At 44.0% G+C, this 20139-nt stretch overlaps 2 protein-coding genes and 1 non-coding gene across 5 annotated transcripts in view; all 3 read right to left on the bottom strand.

The window, feature by feature from the left end:
* LOC136754950 (uncharacterized) overlaps positions 1-4577 on the bottom strand; it is a 17269-nt gene extending 12692 nt beyond the window's left edge. Inside the window, exon 1 of one of the 2 annotated variants that reach the window (XM_066711242.1) lies at positions 4263-4577. The gene's annotated coding sequence lies outside the window, so the exon portion shown is untranslated. The remainder of the gene's footprint in view (positions 1-4262) is intronic. The other variant, XM_066711271.1, reaches the window with a different exon arrangement.
* Positions 4578-5965: 1388 nt separating this feature from the next.
* mpzl3 (myelin protein zero-like 3) lies at positions 5966-18659 on the bottom strand. 2 transcript variants are annotated; one of them, XM_066711216.1, is made up of 6 exons: positions 18451-18659; positions 16258-16421; positions 10945-11155; positions 9928-10090; positions 9441-9513; positions 5966-7907 (listed from the first exon to the last, which is right to left on the bottom strand). In XM_066711216.1, exons 1-6 carry the CDS (start codon positions 18503-18505, stop codon positions 7833-7835), a joined length of 741 nt encoding a protein of 246 aa, XP_066567313.1. In that variant the 5' UTR covers positions 18506-18659; the 3' UTR covers positions 5966-7832. The 2 variants fall into 2 exon arrangements, with proteins under 2 accessions (XP_066567313.1, XP_066567305.1); XM_066711208.1 differs by having other exon boundaries at positions 16258-16424; positions 18451-18657.
* On the bottom strand, positions 13901-14018 carry LOC136760100 (U5 spliceosomal RNA). Its single transcript, XR_010820150.1, has one exon. It is a non-coding gene; the product is annotated as a U5 spliceosomal RNA (small nuclear RNA).
* Positions 18660-20139: the final 1480 nt, after the last annotated feature.

The following is a 20139-nucleotide window of genomic DNA, read 5'->3' as shown; positions in this document are numbered from 1 at the left end:
ATTAATATATAGTATATATAATTGTATAACTGTTTTTTAAGTATGCCTTTTTAACACTTGCAGTGAGAGTGTATATGATCCGAACTTGCAAAACTGCCTATTTGATACATTGTAACTGAACAGAGTCGTTTAAATACAATTTAATACCCAGATTGGAGACAAAACACAAATATATATCCAAAGCAGTCAACATGCTGTGAATGATAAAAAATACAACGATACTGAGATGCTTATTTGAAAAAATAATAATTAGGAAGTGACCCAATTCCAGTTAAGTAGCTGCAATGTCCACTTCAAATCCCCCAAATAAATATTTGAACAATGACTTATGCGGAACAAAACAATTAAGGAAGTCTGTATTTTAGTGCTATTTCCGCTCTAGTGTGGGATAAACATGATTAAAAAGCAGAAATAACGCGAGGACGCGCTGCGGTGAATCCTGTATTTAAAGCAAAGATCGTTTGTTGCAGAAAACGTCACAAAAGAGCAGCTGAGGGGTTTCTGTGGCGATGAAGGCCCCCTTTCCTCCCCCAGTTTACTTCAGGTTTTTCCAGATAAACGCTGGAGGGTCGTGGGGGGGTTGGGTTGGGTTTGGGGTTGACTCCAGTAATGGGGGCCACAGTGTCTGCTGGGTATAGCTCCAGTCAAGCTCGGCTCCTCACCTGGTCTAGTTACACAATGAAGTGGATGAATTGAACACTTTCTCCACTCTGAAATGTCCCGTGGGTTCAGTGCTTTGAGTCCGCATCACCATCATCATCATAAAAAAGAAAGCTTTAGATAAGCCTACCATAATGTAATAATAAGGGTTTTGTTTTAATTATGCGCCACAAATCTAATGCGACGTGAGTGTTGCGGCTTCACAGCTGCTGCATCTTAAACTGTCACACCTGAGCGCTGACGAAACAATCACACAGCTCTTCAGCAACGGGCTGAGCTGTTCTCTACATACAACTATATATGGATCTATGTATATATGTGTAGGCACGCAATAAGCACCTTTTTAAAGTTATGCAAAAGGTTACACATTGCATACACGAGTAAAAACAAACTATACAGAGAGAGAGGGTGGTCGGGTTGGAAAAAACAACAACAGAGGAGTAAGATAAGGCAGCAAGAGTTGGGGTGCAGGACCGCAGAACTAGAAGTACAGAGGGAGGAATGGAGCAAAGGGGCTCCTGAGCTGCCCAGCGGAGAGCAGCACAGGCAGCTCAGGAACTGATTTCCCCCAGTGACTCACAGACATGTGTACCTCTTTTCAAACCCGCTAACCCCAGCCTCTCTCAGTTCCACCCATACATAAAGGTAATGTAACTGTCACGCTCTCTTCCATAAGCAACACAAACCCTGTAAGCCCTTTGTGGAAATGCTAGTAATTTCAAAAGACTACAGGGTGCTTCTTCAGACTGTATGATAAACTGTGCGTCATGCATGGATGAAAGCAGTCATTGTGCGAGTGTGTTGCCCTGGGCCCTGATTGTATGTATGCAATGCACAGCTTTCCAGCGCTGTGGGGACTATAGGGCCCAGACTGGAGCGGCACTGTGGGGACTATAGGGCCCAGACTGGAGTGGTGCTGTGGGGACTATAGGGCCCAGACTGGAGCGGCGCTGTGGGGACTATAGGGCCCAGACTGGAGCGGCGCTGTGGGGACTATAGTGCCCAGATTATAGCGCTGTGTGGACTATAGGGCCCAGACTAGAACGGTGCCAAATGAATAACTCAATAATAATAATAATAATAATAATAATAATATTATTATTATTATTATTATTATTATTATTATCAATATTAATAATGCCAGTAAAAACATATAACTGTCACTTTAACTGCTAGTGTTTTAATAAAGTGGATTGCAGTTTCTGTATGATTCATCAGTTGTTGTTTTTTCTTATTTACTGCAAACCCTGGTTGTGACTCATTTGTGAAAATGGGGCTTCGCAACAAAATGCTCACCTCTTGATTGTGGCAGATGTCAACATACGTGTCAGTCCTCTGCTAGGCCTTAAAACAGTGATCTCAAACTCAAGCCCTGGAGGGCTGGTTTTCCTTCCAACAGACTCGGCAATGTCTTAATTGGTCTAATTGTTTAATTAGACCGATAGATACATTTAAACACCTATCCAGGCCCTGGGATATTTTATAAGCAACTGTACCATGAATCAAATGCACTTTTAGACAATCAACTGTAAAATACCGCTCAAAAATATAATTGAAAAAATAATTTGACAAATTAAGTAATTGAGGAATCGGTTGGAACAGAAACCAGCATCAGCTCACGTTATTGTCTGAATATTCATGGTTAGGTCGGGTTCTTGTTATTTGTGCACACTCATACTCACTGTAGATTGATACCACTGCATCATTTATGTCTTTAAACATCAGTGCCACACAATGTATATTAATCTACCAGTTTTAGTTATTTTACAAAATGTGAAAGCAGTGGATATTGAGTAAATAAACACTTTTAAAAATAAAAGGTGCATTGATAATGATTGAGTGCAAGTGCAAACAAAACAAAAAAACAATATGGAAGGGTTACTAATGCAGCCAAATGAGCAAACTTCTTGTGTGTAACAGCAGGGCAATGAGGGAATCTGTGGGACTTTGTTTTTGGGGTAGATTGTGATTTTAATGGGGTTTTTAAATGCACTTTAGCATTATAATCCTCAAACTTAATGCGTGACGAAATGTGATTAATGAATTTTACTGCACTGTAGAAATACAGCAACATTAAATGACGTGTTAATTGTATGATGCACTTATTCTTTAGTCTTTAATGTTGTAACATGCTTTGGCATGGTGTTCCATACAATTAAGATTGATTGATTTAATTTGAATGAGGATTAAAGATTCGCATTGTCCAAAATAAAAAGGAACATATTCCAAAAATGACCGAGCTAGTGAAGTGCTATTACTATTGCTTTATTATATTTGTAAATTGACAATAAGCTGTAAGCAAAAATGGAACCTGCTTATTTTTAATATTTTTGGGGAAGAATATGTGCTTCGCTTCATTCAGCTTCATACTCTGCAGCTGCACTTGCTCTCCAGACCACAGAGATAAGGGGGAGGTTCATGGTGGGGGGAGGTTGGCAGTGGATGCAGGTGGTGGGTGGGTGGGATGGTTCCCTCTGTGCATACTTTTTTTTTTAGATTTTTCTGTTTTGTGGTTTGTTTTGATGGCATGTTTGATTAATAACTTAAACCTCTTAATCAATATTAGTTAAATGAAATGCTGTTTAGCCTCTGTATAAACTTTTATATCCCTAATTTATCATTGGCACCCTTTGGCACTTAGCAAAGTATACAAACCAGACTTTGGGCACTCCAGACAAAAAAGGTTTGCCATCCCTGGACTATAGAGTGATCATATGGCTGCACAGACACTGGGACCTTTTTGAAACGGGACATGATTTTAAATTTGCCTTCAAATGCAAAGACACTGACACTCACCAGAGGCATTGCACCCTTTCGTCATTGAGTTTTGGCTTATAACATGTTTGGCTTGTTAAGCAGGGCTGTTGTGGTGGCGTCGCGTGCCGTTGTTGAAGCCACTGCGCGTCTAGTGAATTAAAAATACACGGCATACACGACCTGGCGTGCGCTTCGTGCCACGCTCAGACCTGCGACGGCGCGTGTTCGCTTCAGTCCCTGGGTGCCTGTGTGTAGCAGGACAAGCCCTGTGTTGAGTTTCCAGCGCGTCTCCATGAGACCGATACCAGGTTTCCATCAGTTGAAGTTGAGGTGAGAAGGCAACTACAAAGGAAATTACAAACGCAAACCTAGTTTTGTGTCCGTCACCAGCAACCACGATCAAACTACAAAGCGTGTGCGTCGTGTGTGTTGAGGGGTGGGGAGGTGCTTTGAGTTAAACGAAAGGTCACCGCATTGTACAATGACTGACACAGTTTTGTTTTTAGTACTTTAGTCTAGAAAAGGGGCCACAGTACAGCACAGCACAGCACAGCTCGACAGAACACAACACAACACAGTCCAGCCAAATAGGGTCTACTGAGTTATATTACACCTGAGCTCACAGATTTGTTCATCCCCAATTGAGAAGTGAGTCCGGGCTGACAGCAGGGAAAGGGGATTGAAAGGGAGCCACAAACTCTACGGGACTGTGGCCCCTCGGGGCAGTGGGGGACCGCCAAACCACTGCGGCAAGGGTTGGAAATAATTCAAAAAGCCCAGGAATGCAGTGTCCTGAGACGAAGGTAAACACACAAGCTGCAGGGCATCAAACGCCCCGGTCCTACCTGAGTGAGACACAGACGGAGGCAAAGGTCAGGCCAGGGTGTCGAGCTGCAGCACCAGGTCCTGCCAGACGAGAGGCACGCTTGTTTCCGTACGGTATCCTCACACAGAGCAGTGCAGATGCATCGCTCCTCTGCTGTCTGGCTGTGGCTGGGTGGGGGAAGTGAAATACCTTCCTTTGCACTTTCACTTCCAAAAAAACACTCAGTGTTTCAGTGTGACTTAATTTGTTGTGTTTCCACACCCCGACACATCCTGCTCCTCTTCGCAGAAGATAACTGCCCAGGCGCTGACACCTACCACTTATTTCCATATATGGTTTTTCACCAAAGGTACCGATAGCGGAGATTAGATGGCGGCTCTCGAACCCTGGTTGTGCCCAGTCCAGTTAGTTGCCATTTTGGGTTTGTTGTTAACCCACAGATCCCCAGTTTCTAAAGAATGGTGACAAGTGTTTGTTCTTCATAAGCAAGTCCACTGGCTCTAACAATGTCTGGAGCTCAGGTGTTTGAAGGCTTATCAGAACAACACCTGCTTAATTGATCAGAATGAAATGTTTGGAGGTTTTTATAATTCTATGACCTAAGGGTGATTTATAAAACCTCCTGAACTGAGGCTATATGTATGTATGTAATAAAGGCTGATGTCTTTTCTACACAGATAGATTTTCCAGCTCTGATCCAGGAGAACACCCATTTAACGACTCCTGGACCCGACAGGCAAAAACAAAATCTTAATTGGAAGCTGATCTGCCTGGATCTTCCCACAAACCCAAACGTGGCGCTGCTCAGAGCTGGTGGCAGGGAGGGGCTTGCTGTGATAGTGAGTGGGTCAAATGTGGGGTGTGTAAAACATGCACAGTGTCAAAAACACCTGTGAAAATAACACCTCAAGCAGCCAGCTGTGATCTTATGACCCCCAGGCAACCCCAGTAATACACTGGTGCAGTTCAACTTCCTATTTTCTTGATATATATATATATATATATATATATATATAATATATATATATTATATATATATATGCATTTTTAGATATAATTGCAGAACACACATGCTATTTCCTCTCCTTTTTGAACCCTAGCCAAACACAGAGGCAGTCCTTGTTACTTTCTCCTCTAATTAGAAATTCATATAAATGTCTAAATTGTGTAGAGCTGTTTTTTGAGAAGTTTATATAAATAAATTGCACTTTTGCCATGCTTATTGTGTGAATTGTACTACTGGATAAGGGCATCTGCTGAGAAATAAATAATCATAATAACAGCAAAAACAATAATTCAATGGTCCACTGCCTTGGTTGACAAACAGACAAACAAGTGTGTGTCTCAGTTTCAAGAAATGTGTCAGACAGCTAAACAACACCTCCAGCGCTGCGGGTGACAGAGACCATTCTCTGACATGGCTGGTACTGGCAACAGCCCCTGCATGAGCATCACTGAATATTACCCCCCGACCGCAGAGTCCACCCCGTGAACAGCGCCAACACATATATATATATATATATATATGTGTGCAAATTGGTGATGAACTGACGCCGGTGATAAAAAGACGGGATCCTGTTCCATTAATTTTGTATACTCAGCGGGCACAGAGCACCCAAATACACACACACACACACACACTCAACAAAATACAGAGGTCTCTGCTCAGGAGGAATGTCTCACTCCACCCGTAAAGACATGAAACATCATCCATGAAAAGCATTCAACAGAAAATATTATTTCATTTTAATCAGGGTCGTTTATCTCCATTCATTTTTACATGACATGATCAGGAAAATATTAATTCCAGTCTGAAACAAAAATGTATAAACACGGTCATTATTTCCGTATAAACCTGCGTTTGCATCATCCTGCGGAGCACCAGCAGGGCCGGGCGTGGCCCACTGGGGGTCTGGGGGCCACACTTAGAGAACCACTGGTTTAGATGATCATTAACAATATTGCCTAAATATGCTCAGTCACATTGACCTTTCTTAACCTTTTTTTTTCGGTTTCTGGGGTTTGAAAGATGCTTTATGTACTCATTTATGTATTTTTGGAGTGACGCATCCACAGGCACAGTACCAAACATCAGGGCAACAGGTCACACACTTTAGACTATTATCAAGACTGAGTTAATATGGAAACTAACACTATCTGGTCTGGCAGGCATGGAGCAGAACAATAACGTCTTGTAACACTGTCACTTGTTAATTCAAGCGCTACGGTTTATTTTTTAATTTTTTTTCTCTTCTGCCAGGCATTGCCAACTTTTTTCCTCACTGGTACCTCACTGGTTCCTCACATACATACATACACACATACAAAGAGCACTTCCGTATACAAGTGAATCTGTCGAAACCATTTCCACAGAACACTTAAAATATAGAAATATAAGTTTATTAAATAATCATCTCCTTTAGTCCTGCAGGACACACAATGCCAGGTTCTGCACATCACACACACACACACGCACAGGCCCACATACACAATAATTCACAAACACACACCCCAATGGGGACAAAGAAAGGGGAATTAATGGGACACCGACCTGAACGCCACAAAGCACACACAGCTGCTACGAGAAGCGTCTGAGGAAGCATTTCACTTTGGCTGCAGGTTTAAAACTAATAGCTACTCCTGGGAGTGCTCTTATGAACAGGTACAGATTCCAGTTTAGGGTTTAATGCATGTAGAAAGCCTTCCTTTGGCCCGTGTTTCTCACAGCCAGAGCGTTAAAGTGCACAATTGCAGATACTGTCACAATAACCAAAGCTTGCGTTTCGTCGCTTTTGCGTCAAGCCACACAAGTGTCAAACGTCTTGCAAGATGTGTGTGCTATACCACTTTCTGTTTCCAGAACTGATTTAGTGGATACGAGTAGCTTGTTTTGAGAGACGTTAAAGCCCTTTCAGAATGACAGGATTGCACTGAACAAGAACGGAAGACATTAGGTAGAAGTTTAAATAAATTAAAAAGGAAACAAGTGGTTTCTTACTTAGGTTAACTCCCAGACGAGTGCCAATCAGAGTCAGGGGGAGAGAAGTGATGCACATCAAAATAATAACACATAATCAAAAATAAACCTTTCAATATAGCAATTGTACAATAAGCCATAGCCTGGCTTCACAATAAAATAAAGTGATAATTCAATGTTTAGAGGAAATAACCACCTTGGAAAATGCCCAGGAGACAAGAACTGACATCTTAAAGCAATCCTTCATTACACAGGTGTGTGTGTGTGCGCGTGTGTGTGTTTGAAACAGACTGATCTGACCAATTGAACCAGTGAAGACTGTTGTGCAAAGGTCTTACTGCTGTGTTATGGTGCCACCAGTAACTGACCACTGTCGGTCGGTCAGTACGGTATACTCAGGTCTGACACACACAGCTCTGTCTGGCAATGATTCTCGGTGCTCTGGCAGCCAGAGTCTTATACAGTCTGGAGACTTGAGAGGGATTTCTCTGTGAGGGATGGAGGGAGAGTCGGGAGCAGTCCCCATCTCCCGAGAGCCCCAGTACAGTGCGAGACGGCAGGGGGGTGGAGAGGAGTCAGTCCTATAACACCCACAGTCACCGGCAGGGGGAGCTAGCAATGAGACTCGGCAACAGGCTCCTCCAGCTGTTGCTGGACTGGGATGTAGTACTCCTCATGGTCCAAGTCCTGCAGGAGAAGACATTGGAACATTTAACCAAAAATCGTGGATCTCACTGTGTCTGGGGAGGAGAGTACTGACGGAGAGAGAGAGAGCGAGAGAGAGCGAGCAAGAGAGAGCGATAGCAGGGCTGGAGTTAGGGAGCACAGTTGCCTATTTCTAAATATTATTGAAGATTCAATACCTGCCCCACTTTGATCCTCAGTTTCAACAAAACCAAAATGATCAGTTTATCTTTACAACCGCACTTGGTCGGGCATTTTCACAGTCAACACTGACATTATGGAAAATTCAGATCTTGTAGTCAACCTTACAAATGCCCTTCATAGTGTCCATTATAACAGAAAAGAATGGAGTTTGTTTTATTTTGTTGATGACATCATCTCCAGTACTATCAATGATACAGAACCTCGATCATGAGGACTGCAGCATGGGGGGGCAGTGACTGTTGCTCAGTTCCTGCCGCACACCCGCCAGACAGCATTTCAATCGATACGCCGAGATGACTATGTGAGAGACAGAAGGCTCAACAAGTGTTAACAAAACCACAATGTACAAGGGAAAGATAGCATGGTTGCATTACTAATAACAATGATAGTGATGTTTAGAATTATTCCTACTAAAAGCCCCTGTAACACTGCAATGTTTCTGGTCAAGAACCCAGGAAATGGCACCTGTCAGGATTTGAGATTGGGGAGTGGTCAATGCCACTAGTCTTCCCTCCTCTCCTATAGTACCCAATCTGCCACTATACCCCCTTCCCTTCTGGCCTCTGCTACACACTGTACTGCTGTTGATCTCTGCCTTCAAAACCCACACATCCAGAGAGACAAGTCCTTTTTTGTTTTCAGTTATGGGGGCTTGGACTCCACTTCCGCAAGGCTACACTGAAAGCCCCTGTCTGTTTCCCCAATTCTGCAAACAGGATTGAGATGATGTTGTGTTGCTGTCTGGCTCTACTCCGGGTCATTGTGTAGATGATCTTTTATTAGCCTCACCTTCCTTAGAGGACAGGATCCTTTAACCCTTCTTACCACACCTGGACTGAAAACAGAGACTCCACACCTCCTATCCACAGGCACACAGATCCCATATGGACCCTGTGTGGCAGCACTTCTAGACGCCTTACAAGTCGCTTCTGCAATTGTTATTGTCAAATGCCTTGCTCATCAATCTCTACAACATGAAGCCACTGCCTTATTGTCTGCTATTGTCTGCTACAGTCCCACTCTGCTACGGCAGCTCACCCTGTGCCTCCACTCTACCATAAGATCAAGTCTCCAGTTTTCATACACAATGCATTTGTGAAAGGAAGAAGGGTCCACATCTAACAAATCACCATGATTGCTCCAAAAAGCACTCATACTGTTATGACATTGTCTGATGTTGAGGGGGCGTTTTAAAAACGATCGCAATAATGTTCAATATGCTTGTTTTGAAGGGGGTTCAATTCTGCCCCCAGCCCCCAATTGACTAACGCTGGACCTGAGAGAGAGAGAGAGAGAGAGAGAGAGAGAAAGAGAGAGGGAGACAAGGCGTACCTCCAAACATGTGGCACAGCACACGGCACATGATTTGTGCTTCGCAGTGGCCCTCTGGTGGGGGATCTCCTCTCTGCAGAGACAACACAGTTATCACTTATCAGTTATTATTATTGTGTTACACATTCACCCAAGTAACGGTAGGCAATGGTAGTGGATTGTACCAGAGCTGGTGTGCTATGTGTAGAGGCTGGTGTGTGTGAAGGGCCCCAAGCCCAGTCAGTGCAGTGTTGTGATATTGGGGACCACAGGGCCCTGCCAGCACTGATGGGTTTCACAGTGAGGGACCCCTGTACATCTACCCACAATGCACCCTGTCCCAGAGCTGGGAGTGGAGACAGCCGGTTAAGGGAGAACAGCCCGGCTCAGAGTCCTGACCTCAGTTCCAGCGATAGAACACCTCTGGGACACACTTGAGTGGCAAACCAGGAAGAGATCAAATCCTCTGACTGGATTAGAAGCCATCCTACAGGCGAGCTACCCTTACCCCTCCAGCACTTCGATGGGAGACTTCTTGTAGTCTCCACTGTGGGTCTCCGTGGAACTGCAGCGGCAGCACACTCTCCCTAGCAGGACCAGCAGGATCAGGGCGGAGGGCAGGAGCACCAGCAGCACCAGTACCGCGAAGCCCGTGAAGCGAAGTGAGGGCGCTGTAGGGAGACAACACCCGTCAGCCCGGCGCGAGGGGACGAGACCGCAGACTCTATCACCGCACCGTCAACAATCATTCAGCACAAATAAACAAACATCGAATGCAAAAACATTTCATTTAAAGGACAAGAATGTGATCAACCAGTCAGTCAGTCAAGTCTCAGCTTTAAACATACATTCATCACCATCACTATACAGGTCCCCTGCTGGATGAAGGCTCCCCAAGATGTTTCCACTGGCGTCTGTCTACAGCTTCTCTTTTCCAGGTAAAGTCTGCAGGTTTATGATTTCATCTTCCATCTTCAATGAGATCATCTTCTAGGTCTTTTTTCATCTCTTGGGATCCATTAAATAACTTCCTTTGTCCATCTCGGATCTGTTCTTGCAGTGTGTCCGGCCCATTGCCATTTTAACATTTTCACTCTTTCAATTGTCACATATTTTGGTTTGTTCTTGGATCCATTCATTTCTTTGTCTCTCTCTCTTCTCATTAGTTATTTCAAGCAGTAATCTCTCCATGTTCCTTTGTGTTGTCCGCAGCAGTTCTGTATCATATTTGCATTAAGTGAGCAAACCCTTCAGCGAGCTGGTCGTATGCATTGATCAAATACTTTTCTCTTGCGGCAAGTGGGTAGATTTCCTTTCAGCATTTTAATTTATCTCTGTTATATATATATATATATATATATATATATATATATATAAATGAAAAGCCCTGCATAATATATCAAGTTCAAGAAGTCTATGCACCAAGACATGCACACATAACAGATAAGACTGGAATGTCAACTCATTCGTCACAAACACAGCTGCATTTGGCCAGGACCCTCCCCCTCCCGCCCCGGTGCCTCACGTCTGCGAGTGACAGAGAGCTCAGTCTGGGCCAGGGGGCCGTGGACGTCGGGGGGGTTCTTGACGGCGCAGGTGAAGGTGCCGTTGTCGCTGAGCGAGAGGTTCCGGATGAGGATGGAGACATCGCGCCACGAGATGTCCCCCGCCCAGGACACCCGGTCCTTGAAGCGGCCCTCGGTGGCAGGGTACGGCGCCGACTGATAGTGGAAGACCTGGGAGAGAGCGAGAGACAGAGAGACAGAGGGGACAGTCACTCACTGGGCCTGGAGGAAACATCTGCTACTCCACACAGATACGCAGAAGACCATTGGCCACCATTCTAACAACTGGTGTCCATCGCTCATTGCTTTGAAACTGCTCGCTGTTTTGCCTCGTGTCTTTTTAGCTATACGTGTAGAGACGGACCCGTTCCACAGTTTCGTTTAGGCTCGACGAAGAGTTCGGCTCGACGCGTGTTAGGACCCCGGTTGTGCATTTCCATGGGGAAAAGGGAAAAAATTCAATTAAGAAAGAACGAGGGCAAGGAAATAAACTGATAATAAAAAGAAAGACAAAGATAAGAGTCTTGTACAACAGGTCTCACACAACAGGTCTCACACAACAGGTCTCACACAACAGGAAAAACATGTAGAAGTCCACACCACCCCACCTGACACTGCACAGTAAACCTCTCAAGCGGTCTTCCTCTTGCCTTTCACCAGCTAATAATGGAGACGACCGAGCCGTGACCCGGAGCAACACCTGCTAATGTGTATGAAAATGGGTGACAGGCACGAGAGCTTTAAGCTGGAAAGTAAAAATAGAATTCCCCGCACACACTGAATGGAGCGCACTTTACCAATATAACCACAGAGAAATTGGGTTAATCTGTGGTTCATAATTGTGCCTAACCCTGAGAGGACAGATGTCTGAGAGCCTTGGCCCATTGAGGGCTACAGGCATGGCTGTCTGATCCCACAGACCACCTGTCCAGGAAACGCTGCGCAGGAAATGGGCCATGAGGGGTAACATATATTATTGCTTAAAATATGAACACGGGTAGCATTTGACTATGACACAGCCCAGACTGGAGCGGTGCTGTGGGGACTATAGGGCCCAGACTGGAGCGGCGCTGTGGGGACTATAGGGCCCAGACTGGAGCGGCGCTGTGGGGACTATAGGGCCCAGACTGGAGCGGCGCTGTGGGGACTATAGGGCCCAGACTGGAGCGGCGCTGTGGGGACTATAGGGCCCAGACTGGAGCGGCGCTGTGGGGACTGTTCTGGTTCAGCTGCTGCTGCGCAGTAGTGTCATCAAGGATGGGCTGGGGAGGGAGAACTAGTGACGGGAATTACGGTTATTTTCAGAGAACTGGTTCTTTCAATTCAGTTCAGTACGAAGGTCTGGTTCTTTTGACTCTTTGATTCGTTCAGTACTTCCGGTTGGCTGAATTCATGTTGTCTCCGTAAATGCAGCAACACCACTAACTGCATGTTGCATTTACTGAGTAAAGATTTTAAACCTGGTGTTGGACGGAGCTACCCCATTATGGTTGCACGGCTGTTTCGCCTTCGCCTAACGTTTACGTTACCAACTCTTTAAGAGCGGACTCAAATTAGAGTATGCCTCAGTCAACCCCTATCAGCCTAGCAAAGGTGCAAGTGCACGCCCCAAATGAATGAATCAAATAGCAGAACCGTGTATTCCCAGTCTGTGAACTGAAAGAACTGAAAGACCCAAAAAGTCTCCAGTTCTTAGGTGAACTGAAAGAGAGACACATCCTGAATGTGCTGCGCTGTGCGCATGCGTGAAACTCTGGTGAAAATATGTGCAGGTTGTCATGATTTCACAAAATGGATTGTATTTATTTAAATAGACTATTTACATCGAGTTGTCCAACCTGATTTGCTGGATTAATAAATACTTTATAAAGGCAATGCCTTTATTTGGAGCTGGACGTATTTACAGCTCATTCATTTTGAGGAGTTAACAGCAGAAACGCCATATATGTATTTAATTCCAATATTTAATAACATATAAGAACAGATATGCAGGAGAAATGCACATACGCAGAGATATGTGTATGTATGTTCTAGTGTTACGTGTCCAGCCAACTATAGCAAGACAATAGAGATCTGCACATACAGGACGCAATTTGTATGTGTGTGTGTGCGTGTAGTTTCTGTAACAAGTCATTAACAGTGTGTTAATGTACATCCATACAATCGTAGGTGCACCATAGAAATCGAGTTTCGTTTCTCTAGATTGTGATGTTAATGCGACACTGCCCCCTTATGGACGCAGAGTATAAACCACAAGGACGAATCACACGAGAGACGGTCCGTTATTTTCCGTCGCTGTTTCGCGAGGTGACGGGCACTGCGGCGCCGCACTTCACATCGTCTCCACCGTGGGACACAGGCAGCCCGGTGCACTGACAGCGGGCTAATTCGGATTCGGAGAACACATGACAGACGTAACAAATACGCATTTTATTACGTGGGGTTGCTATTATGCGTTTTGTACTTTTGTAATTATATGGGACTTTATAAATCGGGATTCATCATTTTTAAACCGAAATGTCGTTTAACTGCAACACCTGATTTATATCCTGTTCCTAAATGCTTTTCATGTGCAGATTTTAATTGAATTTAGACTATTGGCAGTTAATGTCCTTATATTATATTGCAATAGGTAAAAATAGAGTAGTAAATTAACTATAATTTACAGATGGATTTTAAACGATAATTTGGTATAAATGTATTATAAAATACAGAATAGTGCCATTTGTTTTTCATATAATTGAATTACCAATCATGTCCAAACTTATAACGGTATTATAAATATAGTTCAGCGGATTCGCATACACGTCACTATTCAGCAACTGACGCCTGTGACGTAGACCACTGTGACGTAGACCACTGTGACATAGTCGTAGTGATGTCAACACGAGTTCGTCTGTTATTAACCGGCCGATGAGCCCCGCCGTGAGGCAGGGCGAGCAAAAAATTAGTAGGAACTCATGGACGCTCCTCTCCACGGAAGTCTTTAGTAAAAGGCGAAAGGCTTGTGCGCGCTGAAGAGAAGCCAGAGCTGGTGAGTGCTGACACACAGGACCAGGGCCCGGGTCCGCGGCGTCAACGTTTAGACTCATGGTTTCACTCTCAGAGTAACGAGGAAATGCTGGTTTCCTCCCGCTGTTTAAGACACACCATTGGGGTGTTTTTGTGTAGACTCCATTTGCCTAAAGTCGATCTTTTAACATATTTCGTTTTGCAAATTAACTTATTTAATGTTGGCAGTGGTGCAGTCTGGGACAAATATGCAAATACTGAACATACGTCACTAAGGGCTCTCCTATAGAGAATGAAAAGAGGACCACGTAAAAGAAGGGAAGATGAATAAGGTGGTGTGACCTGGAAAAGAGATGCTGTCCATCTGAACAAGTGGAAACCTCTTGGGGAGGACCAATGTTTTAACAGCGATCTTATTCCATATATAACCGTATGTGTGAGTATGGATACTGCACTTGACTATATTCAACGAACATGTATTTTGGTCCCAGTCTGCCCCTGCTTTTTGCATTTCCTATTCACAACACATACTGGACAGATCCCGAGAGTAGCGATCACTGAAGTAGCGGACACATTGGGATGTAGTGTGCAATGATATTATCATATTTATAGTTGAATGATATTCATAACAGAGCATCACATGAAAAGCTTCATCTGTACACTTCGTGACTGAATGGGGAGGTGTAATTAACCCACATTAAGGGTATTCACACACAGCAGCAATACTCTCAAAACACATTATTATACGTTTAATCCATTTGCTAAAGCCTCACATTTTGTGCTAAACTCAACAGCAAACCCTGTGTGGAAAAATAAGGCATTGTCTTTATAAGGGACACATATTAAGAGTATTGATCAGCTGTAAATGGAACCAGGGATAAAAACTATAGTCCCTCCTTAGGAACTCTTAAGTCTTGCTTTCCTCTGTGGTAGATCTATCAGATATTCAGTCCCTGCTGTGCAATCCAGGATTATAGCTTTATGGCTCCGTTATCTACAACCACAAATTGCTGATAACAGGTCACTATAAATCCCAGCTCCGCAAACACTGCAATACAATTACTGTCAGGGCCTTCAATGGGATGCTGCTCAGAAGTGTTAATTTGGGACAGAAGCCAAGGATGGCGGTCTCTATTTAGGCCACGCCCACAACACAGCCTACAAACTTTCTCTGGATTAAAGATTCAATGCCATTTAACACAATACATCTGTTTGTGGGTCTGGTGTGCTTGTGCATAGAAACTGAACCCCAGTTTAAGGATGTGTCCAGTTTCTCTGTCTTACCTGTAGTGTGGCTGCCATTGCTTTCTATTCTTTTAAACAGTCTAATTCATCAATAGGTCGTCTGTATTACTCGTTTAGATAACAGCATTGAAGTAGGTTGCAGCTGATCAGTGTTAATAATTTGTAACAAATACATAAATACAAAGTTAAAAGACTTAAAATGGACAAGGCAGAGGCTACAATACAAAGACTTGGGCATTTCACAAACTTACTTTCAGAGCATTATTAAAACTAAATTACTAATGAGGTTTCTAATCAAATATTGCAAGAAGTATAACTCGTGTGGGGACAATCAGTATCTCCTTCGCCCAGCGGTCCCTAAGTGGTTGAAGTGGTCCTGCTGGGATGACACTCATTAAATCAGAGACTCCAGCTCCCATGTTTTGCAGAGCAATACTCAATGATGGGTCTCAATGTGTGGGGGGGCACAGATCTTGTCTGCCGGTCAGTGCCGACTCAGAAGAGAGTCTATTCTGACTTATCATTTATAAATGGTCAATCATAAAACATCCAACTTCGATGGCGCCTGACAGCTCATTACATTTTCGCCCACGACTGGTTTTACAGAATTGTGACTAAAGACGTTGTTTTAGGGGAATTCCAGCACCATCACGGGAGGGAGGGAGGGAGGGAGGGAGAGCTCAGTTTAGCTATGAAATGTTGGCTTGTTCAGCACACTGCTGCGCTCTGCTGGCCCTCCCCAGCACAGCTCTCTCACTACCAGAAAAAGCTGCCACAAAGCTGTCACTACCAGAAAAACCAGAAGAGGCAGATAGAGGGAAGCAAGATGAAGCCTGAGCACACGCATCGAATGTCACCCTCCGGCCATGATGTCATTGTGTGGATCTTCTCCACAGGCCCTGCTGCAGAGTTTGGATGCTGCATGGAGAAAGACTGACGGGAATCTGGTGGAGTGCTCAGGACAATACTAAAACTTCCATCTCTCCCTGTTGAGCGAGAGCAGCGCAGTGACTCACACTCTCCAACGGACCCCCAGTCTTGGGGCGGAAGGCCCAGTTGGCTGACAGCCGGTGTGTGTCGCTGTAATCGGAGCGGAAAGTGCACTTGAGGGTGATGTCCTCGCCCTGGAAGCCTGCCAGCTCTGCGGGGGCCCGGACGTACATGGCAGCCCCCAGACTCACTGCTGGGAGAGACGGGGAGAGTTAGGAGGGGAGATGCAGCTATATATATACACAGTCACTATATACAGTCACATTTATGGGAGCAGTTCTGCACTTCCACAAAAGTGCTCAGGCAATTCAACATATCAAAGGTTTTGTTTTTTCTTGCTACCCAAATACCTTTATCCAAAATACCAACAACCATTAATAGCATTATAATAACTTAAAAACATGCATTTATGTGTGAACTTGCTGTTGCTCCACATTTTGCTCTAAGTGTGAACTAATCTCAGATTTCAGAGCAGCTTCCTCTTGTTCAAGCACAATGGAATCCCCTCAGGGGCCACACACCCACTTCCTGTGGTCCCCTGCATTGTGGAGCTCCCTATTGTGAGTATGGTGGACCAGTGTGTGTCAATTAATCATCTGGTTCCACTTCTAGTACGACTCGCTGTGGGGAGGGTGATCATTCACAAACAAAGAGGATGTGGATTTTAGTTCTTTATTTCTACTTTAATTTGTACTTTAAAAAAGAATAAAAAGGAAAATTGATTACAAGCTCAGAATGGTAGCTAATCAAAAGTATTCTCTCAGTACAGACTGCAGATGTGTTGGAGTGGACACTGTACAGCAGCTCTTCAGGGCCCGGTTTAGTAATTAATATTAGCAGACACACAAGGTCCATCAGCCTTCAGTTTCACTATCAGCACTTCACAAGCAAACACAATGCAGACCTGCCCCTAGCTGCTCTATTAACCCGACGGACAGCAGCAGGTTTGTTTAATTGCTAACAACGTATTGATTATTGGATTCTCACACAGGCTTTTAAATCAATAATCAATCAAATGACGACATCAGTGAATAACAGACATGCAGCTAATAGGGAATCAGTGGGGTTCAGAAGCTGCACTCAAAATAATTATGATAATTGTTCTTAAATTAATATATAAAAATACTCAAAGTAGTAAAAACGTGTCCCTTCTACAAGTTTACAAATGAGAGGAGGCCATTCCACCCATCCTGCTAAGATGAATGTACTGATTCTAAGTAATGTACAATATTTGATGGCACTTGCTAGTAATGTAAATTGTCAGTAAAACTATGTACTATGTTCAGTAAACAGACATACTTGTAATTGTTTAATATAATAAGTTAAGTTACTTAAAAAAGAATAAAAGTAATTTTAATTATCCAGTTACTTCCAGTTACTTGGTTTAATAATCCTAATGGAACATATAAATCCAAGTCAATCTGCAGTAATGGAAAGTAAATAATAGTACTTCGTAGTAAGATGTAAGCAAATGTGTTGTTATAAGTAAATGCGTGCGTTAAAATTATTTTCCGTCAAGAATTTAAATTATAACAATTATTTGAATGTTTATTAACAACAAAACCTGACTTGACCTGAATAATAATAATAATAATCATCATCATCATCATCATCGTTTTGTTGGAGTGCGCAGAGACCAGCTCTGATGTCGGCTGTGTGGATGTACTGGGTTGGCACTGTTGACTCGGGCAGTTTCGGGACAGATTAACATCTGTCGTCCAATATCCACGGACAGATAAGAACATTATTATTATTATTATTATTATTATTATTATTATTATTATTTATAGCCCATTAATTCGTGTGTAAACTCATAAAAATGGCCGGGTTGTAAATCTCGCTGTTTGTGCAGTAATTCAACAAAAGCAAACAAGTTCAACATCGTAAACTAATTCTGACGCCTCCCAGGTGGCTAAACAGCTCGTTCAATTGTCAAACATAAATCAACAAACACACAAATAAACACGCCTGACGAGAGATATCTCCGAGGTAAATCAATCAGAAACAATATAGCTCTTGGATTTAGTCTGGTCGCGTTCGTGTTGCGCAGATTGTCGCAGCTCTGCGCGGCTCCGCCTATGGGATCGGTGGGATTCTGCAGATCTGCGCAGGCCTGCGGGAATCTGCGCTACAAGAACGCCATCAACGTTCGACTGCGCAGGGTATGAAGAGACAAACGTCGACGCGGACGAACAGGAGAGAAACTGGTTTTAACTCACCGACAACGAGGAAAACACAGCGGGACAGCGAGCCCACCCGGCCTGGCCGCCACATCCGCGGAGCCGGACGAAGAGCCGGACGAAGAGCCGGACACAGCAGCACTGAGGCGCCGAGTCAGGGGCGCAGCGGCGCCGTGCGGGCCTCCATGTTGTTACTGCACACCTGACACACAGGTGTTTCAGGAAATGCACGTCACCTGTGTCTCCGTCTCTGCCCCTCTCTCTCTTTCATGTCATAACATATTACATAAGCCGCACCCCAGAACATGTTACTTTCGGTATTTTAATCAGTGTCAAAGATGAAGGTTTGTGGAGGTTGTGTTTAAAACTTTGAGCAATGTCAATTCTACAACTGGATTGTTTTGTAGCAGATATAGGTGTGACCATTTTGAATACACTGAAAGTCCCGAAGAATCAACTCACAATAATAATAACAAGCCATGCAGCATGTATTTCAAGGTCTATAGTGTATAAACAGAGTGTATATAGTGTATAAACAGAGACATATATATATATATATATATAGTACTTCTTCTGTATTCACAAACTCACACTGTTGTTGTTTCTGGTTCTGGTTTAAAAACAAAAACAAAGCCCTTTTTTGAAGACATTTGTCTAACATAGGGGTAGGTGGCAGTCAGTAATCAAAGTAGCTCTTCGATTATCGAGCCCAACGTCTTCAGTAAAGCCTCTTTGTGTGTCGCCCTCTTGAACTCGGGCACACAGAAGGGGAATCGGAGGACGGTCTTCCCCTGTCTGCTGTAACTGGCCATCGGAGATCCCAGCTTCCCAGTTCGCTGCAAAGAGCTCACGGGCTCATCTTCTCACAAAGGACAAGGGAGAGGCTCGGCTCTACAGCCAACTCTGCCCTAGCGTTCAGTGTGCGGTGCCTGTGGACTGAACACAGAGGGGCTTCTGTCTGTGTACGGCCAGGGGGAGTGGCACTTTGGACACCCTAAACCATCTTTTCTTCACTGTGTTTGAAATGTGGAGAGCTGCCTGCTTCTCAGACACAGGGACTCTTGTCCCCATTCCCTCTAGTGCTTCAGACAGTGTTCTCCAGTTGCAGAGACAGAACAGACCCGATTCACTGCCAGTACAGTGACTCAGTGGGACACAGACAGTGAACAGACCCACAGAACTGAGCCTGATCTCGAGTGGAATCACAGCGCTTGTCTCCAGTCATCCTGTTTACTGTAACAATTTTGAGTTTGTCGTCCTCTCCCCCCTTTTCAAAATCATACTGGATGTCATTTTGTGTGCGATTATGTGCCATTTTGGAGTCACTACTTTACACTAAGAGTGGTGGGGGTGTGAACAGGCTGCCCAACCCTGTAGCTAAAACATACTCCCTGGATGCCTTTATGGCTGGGTGATATCCTGGGCCAGATGAGCTCCAAACCTTGCTGTCCTATCTTTGTATCTTCTCTGATGTTATTCCCAAATCATGTTAATAAGATGACAGGAAAACCGTGCCACTGAAAAATTGACATAGAGGCAAACTGTGAGTTTTCAGTGCATTATTTGTCATTATTGTTTCTTCTCTGGGTTTATAGTGTACTCCACTCTCTGTGTGCATAAACACAGCGGTCAGAACATTGGCGTCCTGTATAAAAGGCAGTTTGCTTATCTGATTAAAATTAATGCACCAAATTAGTTTATCTAAACTTTCAAACAGAGAAGGGAACA

This window comes from Amia ocellicauda, chromosome 1 (assembly GCF_036373705.1).
Source record: "Amia ocellicauda isolate fAmiCal2 chromosome 1, fAmiCal2.hap1, whole genome shotgun sequence".
In the NCBI taxonomy this organism is placed as follows: domain Eukaryota; kingdom Metazoa; phylum Chordata; class Actinopteri; order Amiiformes; family Amiidae; genus Amia; species Amia ocellicauda.
The sequence above is the reverse complement of the archived record's forward strand: the minus strand, read 5'-3'. Positions and strand labels throughout refer to the sequence as shown.

Bases quoted from the DNA above. Each gene is read 5' to 3' on its own strand.
- mpzl3 (XM_066711208.1), bottom strand. From the start codon at position 18,505: ATGTGGCGGCCAGGCCGGGTGGGCTCGCTGTCCCGCTGTGTTTTCCTC. The intron at 11,156-16,257 runs GTGAGTCACTGC...GCTCTCTCCCAG, and splicing joins CTGGGGGTCCGTTGGAGAGT to GTCTTCCACTATCAGTCGGC. The intron at 9,514-9,927 runs GTAAGGGTAGCT...TTGTCTCTGCAG, and splicing joins CCCATCGAAGTGCTGGAGGG to AGAGGAGATCCCCCACCAGA.